At 31.7% G+C, this 15471-nt stretch overlaps 2 protein-coding genes across 3 annotated transcripts; both read left to right on the forward strand.

The window, feature by feature from the left end:
* The first annotated feature begins 1010 nt into the window (after positions 1-1010).
* LOC116769957 (FACT complex subunit Ssrp1) lies at positions 1011-8761 on the forward strand. Its single transcript, XM_032661192.2, has 13 exons — positions 1011-1212; positions 1883-2068; positions 3109-3324; positions 4171-4349; positions 4490-4729; positions 4821-4949; positions 5378-5539; positions 5817-5949; positions 6471-6643; positions 6982-7090; positions 7291-7488; positions 7899-8183; positions 8598-8761. Exons 1-13 carry the CDS (start codon positions 1162-1164, stop codon positions 8694-8696), a joined length of 2160 nt encoding a protein of 719 aa, XP_032517083.2. The 5' UTR covers positions 1011-1161; the 3' UTR covers positions 8697-8761.
* A 4059-nt stretch (positions 8762-12820) lies between these two features.
* Positions 12821-15090, forward strand: LOC116770047 (high mobility group protein D-like). Of its 2 annotated transcripts, none has more exons than XM_032661385.2 (4): positions 12821-12977; positions 13592-13754; positions 13862-14002; positions 14126-15090. In XM_032661385.2, exons 2-4 carry the CDS (start codon positions 13605-13607, stop codon positions 14195-14197), a joined length of 363 nt encoding a protein of 120 aa, XP_032517276.2. In that variant the 5' UTR covers positions 12821-12977; positions 13592-13604; the 3' UTR covers positions 14198-15090. The 2 variants fall into 2 exon arrangements, with proteins under 2 accessions (XP_032517276.2, XP_061383777.1); XM_061527793.1 differs by having other exon boundaries at positions 14129-15090.
* The last annotated feature ends 381 nt before the right edge of the window (positions 15091-15471 follow it).

The raw sequence follows: 15471 nt of genomic DNA on the forward strand, positions 1-15471 counted from the left end.
TAGGGCCCTCTGCTAGGCACTTCAGACCAGTTTCTTGATGCCAGTTAATGTCGGTTTTATGGATAGATATAACAATGCAAAACTATTTACCAGATCTCTTGAACATATATATATTCATCAATCTCGATGTCTATTAAGCGTCTGAAACTATAGAAAACGTGTTGTAGCGTGCCGGTTCTATATAACATTAATTATATTCCTATTTTTATTAATTATCTTTTGCTTGTCAATTGTCTTGTTGTTTTTATTTGTATAATTGCTCCATTACCTTTTCACAATTTATTTAGTTATCAGGCGATTCCTTGTCGATTTTATTGATAAATGTTATTTAAAAAAATCTAATTTATTCTAGTCATTATTTTAAAAAATTACATAATAATATAAATATAATATTTTTTGTTCCTTCCTAATTCTACCTAATCGGTACTTAAATATTATTACTATTGGAAATAAAACGTCCTAAGCTGAGGTCCGGCCTCTTACCAGGCGCACCCCGCCTTTGGGCCCTTCGGACCTGAATTAAAAGGGTAAGTCCCATCGGTTCATCCACCCTTTCCGGTGACGCTGTAAAAGCTAATAGGGCTAACAGCTAAAGTCAAAGAGTTTTTTATGGGAAATTGGATTTGTAGAACTTCTTTCACTTTACTTTTATTCAGAAACCTACTGAAATGCAACATATAATAGATGGAGATATAATTTGAGGTGATATTATAAAAATTCAATTTTAAAATTTATTTTATAAAAAACTATTTACATACTCTATTTATAGTTTGAAGAATTTTATGAATAATTTATTTTATCGAAATATTTTTTTTTTATAGCAATAGTTTTAATATTAGTTTAGTTTAGCGAATTCGAAAGCGAAAACGAATATTTATTTTTATTAACATAACTAATAAAAGATATGATGTATTAAAATCGGAATATCTTCGCACTCTTTAGAATCGAATAATACAATAAGCAGGTACATCTCTACGATCACTCAATTCTTTTAATTGGCTGTGAGTATTCTGTGGAAAAACACATCTGAATAAAATTGACATTGACATAACATTATTTTGCGCGTTCCGGTAAAGTTTTTAATTATAACTGGTAAGAAATCGCGTGGAATTCTTTGAATATAAGGAAAGGTAACTTATTGGAAGAAGAATAGTTACAACAATGGAATTTTTAGAGTACAACGATGTTTCTGCGGAGATTAAAGGAGCTATGGTAAGCGAGTATATACAAAACGAAATTTGTTTTTAAAACAACCAATATTGCTTGCTTTGTTTAAAAGTCTTTCTAATCTAATAATGAAAATGTGAATTGAAATATTTTAAACATATATCACTTCTGCTTTTTGCAGACCTTAATGATTGTGCTACATCATATTTTCCACTTTAAAAAAAACAACGTGTTTACCCAACTGATCCTTGTTTATTAAACTAGAACAGTCTTTATCAATTCATTGGCGGACTTAACGTTAATATAACTTATAGTACGCTACTTTTGTTGAAATTTCTACATAAAATATAATTTAAAATAATAATAAATGATTATGGAGTAAAAATTAAAATGTTGTAAAATCTCGTATGTACTTAATTATCAAAACTGATGATTAATAAAGATATTGTTGTTAAAAGTGCTACATGCAAGAAACAGACTAATGACAAAGCAGGCTGTTATATACTGTTAAAGAAATACTCTATACTTTTTTCGCCTTTGCTTCGCAATGAACCTTTATTTCAAACTTATTACCAATATAAATTTGAAAGTAAGGTCAAATCGATCTCAGTTATTCAAACAGACTATCAATCCTTACGAAACTAACCATAGCCTTATAAATCTTTGTTCTGTAAAACAACATAATAAAACAGTTTTATGGTTGTGTTAATTTCAGGTTCCAGGCAGATTAAAAATGACAGATCAGAGTATAGTATTTAAAAACAGCAAAACTGGCAAAGTGGAACAGATATCATCAAACGATATAGAACTCGTCAACTTCCAAAAGTTCATTGGATCATGGGGTCTCAGAATATTCTTAAAAAATGGCACTCTACATAGGTACGGTGGATTTAAGGAAGGGGTAAGGATCATTAATATATTTTGTCAAAATGAGAATTCATACCTTTGAACTAATAAATAACAGTGTTACTATACTAAAAAAAAATATATGATAGCAATATTATCTGTTAGGTGTGACTTAAATAACATAATTATTGTATATGGTAAAAAAATTATGAATGACAATCAATTGTTTATTTTTCAAGTACTTAAATACAATATTATCTATTAATATATATCAAGACATATAATATAGTCCTAATAAAATAGGTCCATTACAAAGTTTCTTTTAAAACATATAGTAAAGTATAGTATTGTAAAAAGTTTGGCCTATTAAAACGTGTCTATTATTATTTCCTTTAAGGAAAATTGCCTTCATACTGGAAAATTTAAATTGAATTAATTAATTAACAGACATTGTATAGTACAAACACATAAAATAAGAGTAAGATTGAATCTTTTAGGCGTGTTCGTTAATTCACTTAGTTTATAAGAATTTTGAATGCAACATGTGAATAGTAATAAATGTAACGGTGACAGGGGAATGAGAGAAAGAAGTGAGAATTATTAAAAAAAAATGAATTATCCATATATGACTTTGGCTTGCCTTTAACAAAAAAAAATACTATAATCAGATCAAATCACATATATATACATATATATATCCTTGAGTGTATGTTTCTCAGATGTATGAATTGATTGTAAGAGATAAAAAAATTCAATAACAAATCTCCTTAAAATCATTATCTATAGTAAGGCCGAATCTACATTTTTTAAATAACAAATAGATTTGGATTTACTGCAGCGCACGCATAGGATATAGCTAGTGTTGTATGTCTGATGAACTTTTAGTTTAACTAAAACATTACCAACATTATCATAAAAGAACAAACTTTAATTATTGTAAGTCAAATGAGAAGAATGTAGAAGCTTGCAGATATTTTTTTTATATTTATATAACAAAGTAATTGGAAATTTCTAATACAACATCTGTGCTATATAGATATTTAAAATATATTTTATCTGCATTGTATAGTTGGTTATTCATTATATAATTTACAGGAACAAGAGAAAGTTGCCAAATTCTTCAAAAGCAACTATCACAAGGACATGTTAGAAAAGGAACTGTCTCTCAAAGGTTGGAACTGGGGTACGGCTAAGTTCAACGGAGCGGTCCTGAGTTTTAATGTAGGCTCGAATACTGCCTTCGAAATACCCTTACACAATGTGTCACAATGTAATACCGGCAAGAACGAGGTTACACTTGAATTCCATCAGGTAATCATCACTGTACATAACCATTAAAAGTCCTTAACTTAAATATATAATGATTCAAATAAATTTAGTAATATCTTATATAATTAGAAGTTTTTGAATTAGAATAGCTTTCTTATGTCTTGAAGAGATTACGCGTGCTATAAATTTATTGAAACATTGAATAAAAAAGTCTAGCGCCTTCATAAATGTCAGATATTGTCATTGGCTTTTAGACTGATAGGAATGAATGAAAATTCTGTATTATATCTTTATACGAGTGTGTTACTTAATATTGTTAATGTGTCTCAGGTTTAAAGTTAACTCGGGATTTAACCAACTTAAGAAAGTCGGCAGTCATTTTAACTGATCACATAGAGAAGATGGTTTTTAAATTTTTACTTTGTTTTTTTAATATTTTATTAAAAAAATATATATACTAAATATAATTGTTTACAACAAACTTATCAGTACATTATAATTTTTTACATCTTACACAGTATAATTTGCCTATTTACAAAAATTTATTGAAATAACACTCCATCCTGTTTTATATCTATTGTAGGTTCCATAAAAAAATATGTAATTATTTTATTATTTCCTATTTAAAAATCACCCAAACTTTAATTATTGAAATTTAAAATGTAATATTCCTAGAACAGGTTATTTTATTTTAGCAAGGGATTTTTTATTTTTACTTTACGACTATTTAAAATGTCGTAATTTATTGAGGTTACGTTCAAAAATTTAATGTATTAATTCAAACTTTCATAATTCAATATTTCAATTTAAAAACATGTTGATGAAAATGAATTGTCAAATAAATTTAGTGTCATATATAAACTATTTGTAACAATTAATGTATTTCAGAACGATGACACACCAGTGTCATTGATGGAGATGCGTTTCCACATTCCCACGAGCGAGCTGGCGGGTGATATGGACGCGGTGGACGCCTTCCATCAGCAGGTCATGAACAAGGCCAGTGTTATTTCCGTTTCCGGTGACGCCATTGCTATATTCAGGGAACTACAGTGTCTCACACCTCGGTAAGATCTTATGCTACCTGATTTGCTATTATAAGTTTTACGTATATAACAAATGCCGAATTTTCATTCTTCATATAATATATTAGATACAGCTGCTGAAATTAAAACCATTAGTATCGTTAACAAACGGTTTGTTCCAGTGGCCGCTACGACATCAAAGTGTTTCAAACGTTCTTCCAACTCCACGGTAAGACTTTCGATTACAAAATCCCGATGTCGACCGTCCTGCGTCTCTTCCTGCTGCCTCATAAGGACACGCGGCAAATGTTCTTCGTGGTGTCCCTCGACCCGCCCATCAAACAGGGACAGACCAGATACCACTATCTGGTGTTACTCTTCGGTATCGAGGAGGAAACCAGCCTGGAACTGCCATTCACTGAGTGAGTTTATTTGTTATGCCATCCAATAAAACCTCTTTCGAAAATTTTATTTTATTCGACAGTTCTTAATTTGAATTTCCGTTCCCAATAGGGAGGATCTGAAGGAGAAATACGAAGGGAAGATCACTAAAGAGCTATCTGGTCCGACTTATGAAGTATTGGCAAAAATTATGAAAGTTATCATTAACAGACGAGTCACAGGTCCCGGAGATTTCTTGGGGTGAGCTACAGAAACGTAATATTAACTTTAAAAAGTTATTACGATTAAACCAGTTGTCTTTTAAACATGAACATTTCCGTTCAACGTCGTCTTTACAACATTTTTCTTTTGGATAGCACGAAACAATAATTAATTAGTAACAAAAACTAATAACGAACCTTACACGGTATAAGCAAAACGCTATAATATATATAATAATCATTTAAAAAAATACTTCTAATATATTCAGTATATTTGATGTACGGATGTCTATAATTATTGAACACGAACAAAATTTTAAGACTATCTAAAAACTTGATATACTATATAGACACTGACAAATAATAAATAAATTACAGGGATGAAATTTTAAAAAAGAAACGTAAGAAACACTAAAAAAGTTTTAATTAAATTTTCATATGTATAATAATTTAATATATATTCCCCAGGCATCACAAGACCCCAGCGATCGCCTGCTCGTACAAGGCCGCGGCTGGCTACCTGTACCCGCTCGAGAAGGGTTTCATCTACGTGCACAAGCCACCCGTGCATATACGGTTTGAAGAGATCGCATCCGTTAACTTCGCCAGAGGAGGCGCTTCATCCACTAAGTTAGTGCTGAGCACCGTTAAACATGCATAGATAATAAATAATTGATGAGCACAGATATCAAAGATCTTAAATAGATATGTGACATTGGCTGTATATGTTGTGCATGAATTCACATTGATCAATGTCTCAAATTAGGATTTTTAGAAAGTAAAATTTTCATTCTATAAAAAGTTTAATTAAAAACCAATACGCAGTTTCGAGAATCCGACCATGAAAATATTAATATATACCAGTCTTATATAAGGCCAGTAATTTCATGTCACAATTTCTCCCCAGATCGTTTGATTTCGAAATAGAATTGAAGTCGGGCAGCGTTCACACATTCAGCAGCATCGAGAAAGGGGAATACGACAAGCTGTTTGACTATATCACCTCCAAGAAACTGCACGTCAAGAACACGGGCAAGAATGTAAGGCTTGGAAGATTTTATCCTCTAATATATTGCTTTTACTCTCCAAAGCGTATCCTACTGGTGTTAATGTAAATATAACTAATATTTTTGGATGATTCAAGTGCGCGTGATCATTGTAGCTGCAAAGTAACCGAAACGTTGGGAGTGGGTCGCTTGAAATAATGAAAAAAAAGCGCGTAGTGAAATCCGAAAATATTAATTTATTTAAATGAACACTCGCGAAAATCTTAGATCTCGTTATATTAAATATATTTACAAGAGTTCTGTCTCCATATGTCCTGTTCTGTATACCATGCTATATGAAAACAGAGACATATAAAAACTATTTTCTTTCTTATGTTTTCTATTCGCCTTATGAGAGAGTATGGAACCTTTATAGTTGCAATATTTTTATTTTAATACTATCTAATGTTGCCAACCATATAAAATCTTTTTCAGTGTTGCCAACACTATAGAACCTTTTCATTTTTTTATATGTTTTTGATACTATATATTGATGTCAATTATTATTGTTTCAGGACAAGGCGTTATACGACGACGACTTCGGCGACTCGGACACGGAAAAGGAGCCGGACGCGTACCTCGCGAGGGTGAAGGCGGAGGCCGAGGAGCGAGACGTCGACGACTCCGACGAGAGCACCGACGAGGACTTCAACCCCGACAAGGCCAAGGAGAGCGACGTCGCCGAGGAGTACGGACGTTACGCACTTAACTACTTAAATAACATAGTACAATAGCATCCAGATAGGCGTAATTTCTTTGAATCGTATATTTTTCTGCCCTAAATAGTTATATTAGAGATTACCGCAGTTAAATATTGCTTTAACAATATAACGCTACTTCACATTACATTGGATTCAGTTCGGTAAATGAGTTGATTTTTTACAATTTAATTTGTACAAACGAAGTTCACATATGGCTGTAGAGCCGGAGGATTTTAAGAACACGCAACTAACGATTCTAATACAAAGAGGTCTATAATATTAATTGTGACTACATGTGTATAATGTGTGTTCATATCAATATTAGGTACGACACCAACCCCTCGTCCTCCGAAGACTCGGACGCTTCTGGTGGTTCAGGAGACAGCAAAAAGGAAAAAAAGAAAGAAAAGAAACCAAAGAAGACCATCACTATTGTAAGATAACACGCTTGTGAATATTGAGTCGTGTAATTAATTAACTTTTTAACTATTTTTTTTTTTTTCTACAATTAGTAACAAAAATACCTATTTAAAATGTTTTCTAACGTCGACATGGTAAATTTATCTTTACAACTACGAAACAATAAATAATAGTGTTGTACATAAATAATATTGATAGATATACTTCTTTTCAGTCAGAACAGCCGAGGAAACGTAAAGAGAAATCGAAGAAACGCGAAAAGGACGTGAACGCGCCCAAGAGACCCTCCACAGCGTTCATGTTGTGGCTCAGCGAGCACAGGAAAGGCATCATAGACGACAACCCCGGCATCAAAGTTACTGAGATAGCCAAGAAGGGGGGAGAGCTGTGGAGGGATCTGAAGGATAAGACGGTTTGTTTCAGACTTTTATATATATTATCAGTACGTAATTAAGTCTAATGAATACTACTTAAATAACATTAGAAAGCAATATCTGTTTTGAATTGAATATATTCAAATCTTAAAGAACGTAATATGCAATAGTTATTAAATTTATAATGTATTTGTTTGCAAGCTTTGTTTTCTTTAATATTTTTCATTCAGGTAGTCTCTATATTTAAATAAAATTAAAAATGTATCGTATTTAACTGTGCTATAATTACTATTTCTATACTTTTATTATAACATAATAGTTTTGTTTTTTTTGTCATAATATATAACTACATGATTTTTTACAAACATTAAGTATTTTGTAATAGCAACACTCAATAATGTCAAAATTACCTACATTTAAAATATTCTATACTTACATCTAATCACAGCAATGGGAGGAGAAAGCAAACAAGGCTAAAGAAGAATACAATCAAGCTATGAAGAAGTACAAAGACAGCGGAGCGGCTGACGAGTTCAAACAGAAGAAGAAACAAGCGGAAAAAGACAAGAAAGCAGCTGATAAGAAGTCAAAGGCACCGAGCAAACCCAAACAAAGCAAGAACACCAGCGCCGGCTCAGGCTCTGGCAAGTTCACCAGCAAGGAGTATGTAGAGGACGACGACAGCTCCTCTGACTCGGATAAGGAAAAGAAAGATAAAAAAGATTCAAAGGATGTGAGTTTCTTTTACAACTTAGTTAGAGTCTGAATTAAGCTCGGGATCATAAAAAAGGCTCATCATTTTGTTTTTAATGGTTAAGTTATAGTTTCACTTTTAACTCAAATAGAAAAGTTAAAAAATGATCTATATGAGCAGGATTCCAGCCAATGCGTAATGCCTTTATTGGTAAGAAAACCAGAACTCGATATCTGCTGGTCGCTGGTTCGAAACCCGCTGTTGTCAATGAAGTTTATGTGACTGAAATTCATTTTTATTCCAGATTTACTAATTTAATTTTGCTTGAAATTGAATTGAATTGAAATGCTTTGAATGAATGAATGAAATTGAATTGAATTGAAATGCTTGAAATTACCAGAATTTGTTTGAATACCTATTTTTGTTATTAATGTGTATATATTTTTTTTTCAGAGTAAGGATACAAAGAAGAGCAAGGCCAAGTCTTCATCGTCGGAAGCGGAATCGTCCGCCTCTGGCGATGAAAGCGGGAGCGGGAGCGGGAGCGATTAAATAAGATTATATTATAAGTTAGTTTACATAAGAACCGAAATAAATGATGAATGTTATAATTCATATCTTTCGTTTCGATAACATATATTCGATTTTTTTTTATCTTCATTTTGACAAAAAACCAGTGTAAATTGTTTATACACAGCACAACAACTATTACGCTTTGTACATGTTCTGCAATCGACCATATCTTACAGAGTCAGGTATTGTTAAATAGGAATCCGAATTGAACAGCCGACTATATCTTCGTTTTTCCTTTTTTTTTTCTTATTTAAAAACTCAACTTTTTCTGCGTGCGTTTCGTTCCTTTTTTTAATTTTAAGACACTAATGTTTTCATGAATGTTCTTTGCTCGTTGCCCTGGCGTGATATATCTTCAGACTAATATCTGGATTTTTTTTTGTGATAAAGCAATATTATTGTAATGATAATATTGAATTTTTACTGAATTCCTCCGAACGAGAGAATATAAAGATGATGTAAGAATAATATTCTCTTAGACTTTATATGGCTACACAGTCAACCGAACAACGAATTTATGTTTTTATTTTTTTGCTACGGAAAATATAATTAAAAATAACAAGTGAATATAGCTTAAAATTTACAGCATATTTTGGTAGTCTTGCATGTGAAAGGATTCCTACAAGCACGGTTTTTCTAAAAGCAAATATAAGGACAAAATCCCTTTTGCCTTAGCCTTTTTGTAGTCTGGTGTTATCTTAGGAATATGAGGAACCAATAAAAATTGTTGAACTCTGGTATTTAAAAAAATCGACTGACCTCTATTTTGAACTTTAATTAGTATTTTTAAAACGTATATTCTTCTATTCTAATATATGCATATGTATGACTCTAATAAAAAAAAAGACGGTTGACTACTGTATTTGTAAACTCATTAGTCGGTAGCCCTTATACTGACTGTAGTATGCGATAAAATACGGTTACGTCTTATAAGAAATAATACCAAAGTTGAAAGTACTTAATAAGCGAAAGAGAGAGTGTTTGGTACGTTAGCTTCTCCATTATATATAAAAAATTGACGAAAGAACTAGCGTTATACACTGAATCCGCCTTAAAAGGTTGAGTTTTATAGACTACTGTTTGAATTACAGCATATTTATTAAATAAAGTTGTTTAATATTAGCAATGACACAATTAAAACTTACCACAGAGTATATATACATATAACAACCTTAAGAATGCTGTTACCTTTCTTTAAAAAAAATAAAATAAGTGAAGCGACTGTGTCCATTAGCTTAACGTCTTTGGCGACCGTGCAAATGTACGAGATGTTACTACTAGTCAATTTTCGTAGATATTTGTTTCTTTACACATGCGAAGCCAAGAAAAGATACGGATTGGTGAAATATAATTTTACTGAGCAAAAAAATTAACGCCTATTGTATGTAATGTGGGTCTGACTACCTGATGTTACCTTACACATCTTAACGAACATTTGGAACCGTGGGGGACTGCAACGAAACTTTATTCGAATTAAAAATTACCACAAAATTTAAATACGACACTTATTTAAACAAATATGCAACGGCCAGCTTAAGGCAATACGAAAAGAATTTACTGTACAAAGAATATACTAACTACTAAATCTTTAAAAAAATCTTTTTTGGTTATTGATTAACGTGGAACTATTGATTTTAAACTCTCTAAATAGAAGTAATAATCTTAAAATAAGTGCAAAATTAAAGCTAAACAGGCATAACAGTGATCCAAGAATAATGCGATCCCTTCCGCTTTACTGAAGGGGCTAAAGTGCATCACGTACAAAAGCTTGCTATTATTATTGTATGCATTTAACGCTTTGCAATTGTTAAACGACCATCATGATTTATGTGTTATAAGACGCCCGATTTTTTCCCGCTCTTTGTGAACCATGGGAATATTCTTAAATTAATTCCCCTAAACTTCTAATATAAAGCGAACGGTACTTTGTAAAATAAAATCATAATATCTCGACTGAGTAATATTAAACTAGAATTATTTCTGTTTACCATTGGAATCATATACATATATATAATCTAGTAAATGATTTCGTCTCAGCCATATAAGGAGCGTAACTTTGTACGGACATAATAGAGTTTGAAAGTTGGCTTCCAAATGGAGAGCGGATGAACCACATTTATCAGACATGTTATACATTATTAAAACAAAGTTTCTTAAATATCTAATTGTTTTAAAACCAAAAAAAAAGTGAGTATTGAGTTAATTTTTTTTTTAAAGTATCCGAAGTAATAAGAAAATAAGAAAAGTATATATGAAGTTATTATTATCTTTAAATAACATTCAAAGTAATTAATAGTCACGCAATAAAAAAAAATATCTATAAAGGAGGCAAAAAAGCATGATAGATACTACTATATATTTTTAATATTATTCCCATGTTGACGGAGCAAATATTCATTTGGTTGTAGCGGAAGACGTGTATGTCCAAAAGTCACACGAATTATCTTAACACATGCTTAACCTATCTGAAGAATGTTTTTTATCTACACTACATACACGAGATTATTTGGATCAATTTGAACAGAAATTTAAATTATATGAAAGATACCTTCGCAAAGCTTAGATATGAATTACTTAGTATTGTTTCCGAAATATTTTTATTTTTGGATATTGAAATGAGAAATCATGAAAATGAAATGAAATCATTCTAGACGTTTAATTTTAATATTCTCCAAAGATTATGTTGCCTTTTGTAAGCGATCGTCAAACAGTAGAGTTAAAAAAAAAAAGACTTAAGTCCATAAGTTATTTCAAACTTATCAAAATTCGCTATTACTTATGAAATTAAAAAGGCTTGTATTTAATCATTAAAAAAGTTTTACGGTTTTAATTTAACATATATTTCTTTTGGGACACAAACTTATTTCATTACGAACATTTAGTGCTGACTTTGTTAGCCACTAACTCGCCAATAAAACATTGTAAGACCTCTTTTTAAACGATATATCTGTAGGGTGTAAAACATAGTTTATTCGTATACGGAGTTCTAATAATATCTGTATAGGCTATCGTTAGCAAAGGAAGGTATAACGAGCTTAACTAGCTCCAAGTGAAAACATCGACACAGGGCTTAAGCGTCGCCTTTTTTCTATGTAAAGGCCATTAATGTTGTATCTGTGAGCATGCAACGATAACATTTATAACATACGTTATAAGATACTGCACTCTTTTGCAGAAATACTAGCATGCTGTATTAGTATAACTACTGAAGTATAATAATTTACCTCACATACTGAAACTAAATTTGCATATACGCTTATAACATTATTGTTGCCAAATGACGCTCTTATTAGGTTCATTATACTATTCTGTGATCGGACCTGAATAATTAACTAATAAGCTAAAATATCGACAAAAAACTTACTGTAATTCTATGAGTTATATATAAATTAATAGAAAATAGGCTTTCATGAAAGATATTTGCAATAAAGAAATAGTCTTGTACTGTTACTTATACGCGGGGGTTATTAAAGGAGCAAAAGATAAGATATTTCGGGTGAGAAAAATGTTCAATATTCGTAGTATTTTATTGAAAGAATATCTAGAATGTATTTTATGACCATCATCTTAAGTACTACGCCCTTATAAGCCAAGAAATAAAAACTATTTCTCAAGATCTCTCAAAATATCAAATCGTAAACAAACGCGCTCACAAATGTTGTTTTATTGGCGTCCCTTTCTTACTTACGTTTGCCGCGCTTTTTACTATTTCGTAATAAACGTTGGCGGCATTTAAAATCCGGCGCGAGTTATTTTGTTAGAGTCTCATAAGGGAAACCTAAAAGTGGATTGAGGCAATTTTGACGTACTTCTTAAATGAATGTTATGAAAGTTATTATAAAAAATAATAATTTATCTATTAAGCATTCTCATATGTTGTAATTGTGACGTAATTTTACATAATAACAACACAATCTGGTAAAAAAGATTAATGAAGAAAATGTAGGGAAAAATATTTTGTGCTCAAATGTAAACTTTATATCTGCCATGCTAAAACTGATTTCTGAATGATATACGTAGCATGCATGTCACGGATATACGTATACAAGATACTTCCTTGATTCCGTGATGTTGGTAGAACTGATCTATTGAGCCAATCACGTACAAGATAGGTGGCGCTGCGGTAGCGACGCGAGACGGCCCCAAGCTAGCTTGCACTGGGAACATTACTTCGAGCCCCATACATTTTCTTCTGGTTCTCTACGTCTGCAGTTTGGTTGTGTACCAGTTCAAAAATTATTTCAAAATTTTTGCCATCAGGTAAGTCTAAGCTTTATTTTAACTAAAGTTATGTGTTTTAACAATGTTTATAGTAATAATGAGTGCGAAATTCGATAAAATATGTTTTGTTCCACGTTGGAATTCTGAGTCAAACATGGCTATAGGCTTCGTCGCACTTTCTGTACTACGCGTGGGTATGAGGACGCCCCATTTTTGATAATTAATTTCTCGAATCTTTTCCATTAAACGTCTAAAACAGTTCTTCTACAACTTTTAGAGCAATAATGTTACGATTATTTGGTAATTATGTCATCTCTAGATAATGCGTATTTTCTACAAAATATGAGAAAACAAAATGGCTCTTTCGACTCGGGCATAGGCCAGTGAACTCGTTATAAGGGGCGATAACTAAAATCATTGATTATTGCAGTGGATTATACTGAATTTATGTGGGTTATGATAGATTTTTTTGTATAAAATCAAATGCAATTACTATTTTCTTAGTATTTAGCTTGTAGGTCATTTCCCGCCAAAACGTGTCTTAGAATGCCTTGTAGTAGCGTGGAAGCACGTTACCACGAATAACTCTGGCCATTCATTTACTATATACGCTTCTGTACTATTTTAAATATTAATTATTTGTTTTCTTTTAGGAAAAAAGTTAAAATGACGGACAAGCCGAAGCGTCCTATGTCAGCATATATGCTTTGGCTAAATAGTGCACGAGAACAAATTAAGTCCGAAAATCCGGGACTTAAAGTTACCGAAATTGCCAAAAAGGGAGGCGAAATATGGAGATCAATGAAAGACAAGACTGTGAGTGTATATCATTAATGAAACCAATTGAATTATTAATTAAATATGTTCTCAATGATTTATGTACTGATTGATTTTATTAATCATTTACTTTCTATTTTAAAAAGGTTTGGGAGGAAAAGGCGGCTAAAGCTAAGGAGCAATACACAAAAGACTTGGAGTCATATAATGCTAATGGAGGCGGTGGTGAAGGTGGCGGTAAAAAGGCACAGAAAAGAGGAAAGAAGGGCAAGAAAGCTTCCCCTGCTGTAATTAATTACTTTTTAACTCTTACATTACATTTATAATGATTGTATATACATATTACTGGTGACCTACAAAAGAGATCAATAGTTGTCTAGTTTATTTCTAATTCTTTCACTTTGTTTCAGAAGGCAAAGAAGAAGAAGGAGGAATCAGATGAAGAAGAAGCTGGTGAGGAGGAAGAGGAAGAAAGCGAATGATCTCCCAACTTAGGCATTTCTGTTCATATTGAATAATTTACTTGGACTTAATTTATTACAAAATAAAATGGGACTGACTTTCCAAAGTCTGTATTGAAAGGGTTTAATTTTTTATAAAAGTATTACAGAGATTTTAATTCGTGAATATTAATAATAAATTTACTCATCAATTAATTTATAAATTTAATCGACATTATACTTGTTGGTTTGTTTAATGTGTGTTGCAGCTTGGGTTTTGTAGAATTGGATAATGATAGGTTGTGAGTGCAGAGTTTGGAAAGTTCCACCACAGGCTAGGTATCTAGGTTTCTAAGCCTCAAAAAAAAATAATGTTTAAGTGTTAGCATGTATACACTGGGGAATTGTACAGTTAGCCCTCCCTCGTTAAGTTCGCTGTGACTACTGGATGCTCATGTTTTTTATGTACCTCAGATGGTTTTATCAAAACTGTTATGTCTCCCAACATTGTCGTAAAGCTGTGCTTTAAATTGATATGCCATAAGTATAATTTACGCTATATATTTTTTTTTGCCCACTGACATTATAGTTTTGGTCGAACTGTGTTAACATGTAAAATTAGAGACAATTTCATGAATGATGCGACGGCTTATTGTTAATTAAACCTACCTCTCATTGTAAATTTCAATGCTTATAAATGGTACCAAACTTTTAAGCTAAGAACCAGTTTGGGACATGGGCCCAAGCTGAGCAATTTAAATTTAGGAAATTGATGTGTATGTTGTATTTTTAGTTAGTTATAGGTAGGTTTCAATGTGATTAGTCTCTCAAATTTTACATTTGTGTTATTTTGTAAATGAGAATTAGCATTCCTCATGTCAATACGGATTTTACATGTTCAATAAAGTAATTTCATATAAGATTCTATTTTTCAATTTGTCTTTTCATTCTTCTTTACCTTGTCTTTCTTAATTAAGTTATACGTCCTATAAAAAAAAGAAATAAATATTCAATATTACATAATAAACACTTCCTAGTTGACTGGACGTGACGTAATGAAATAATGATTGAATCTTAATTTAATGAGTGTCTACGGTTGAGTTAACTTATTAATTGATGCCACCCGTCGAACTCATTTGAAGACGCCATTTTGTAAGCGTCGATTGCCTTGGCTATGTCATTCTTATCACGTAAACAGATATCAGGGACTTTATGTGGTTATTTTTAATCTGTATTTAAAATGATAAACAAGTCTAAATAACAGCAGCTTTCAGTATCACAACCATAACAATGAGAAGAATTTCGCAGCTTTTAAA

Source organism: Danaus plexippus (genome assembly GCF_018135715.1).
Source record: "Danaus plexippus chromosome 13 unlocalized genomic scaffold, MEX_DaPlex mxdp_15, whole genome shotgun sequence".
NCBI classification, from domain to species: Eukaryota; Metazoa; Arthropoda; class Insecta; order Lepidoptera; family Nymphalidae; genus Danaus; species Danaus plexippus.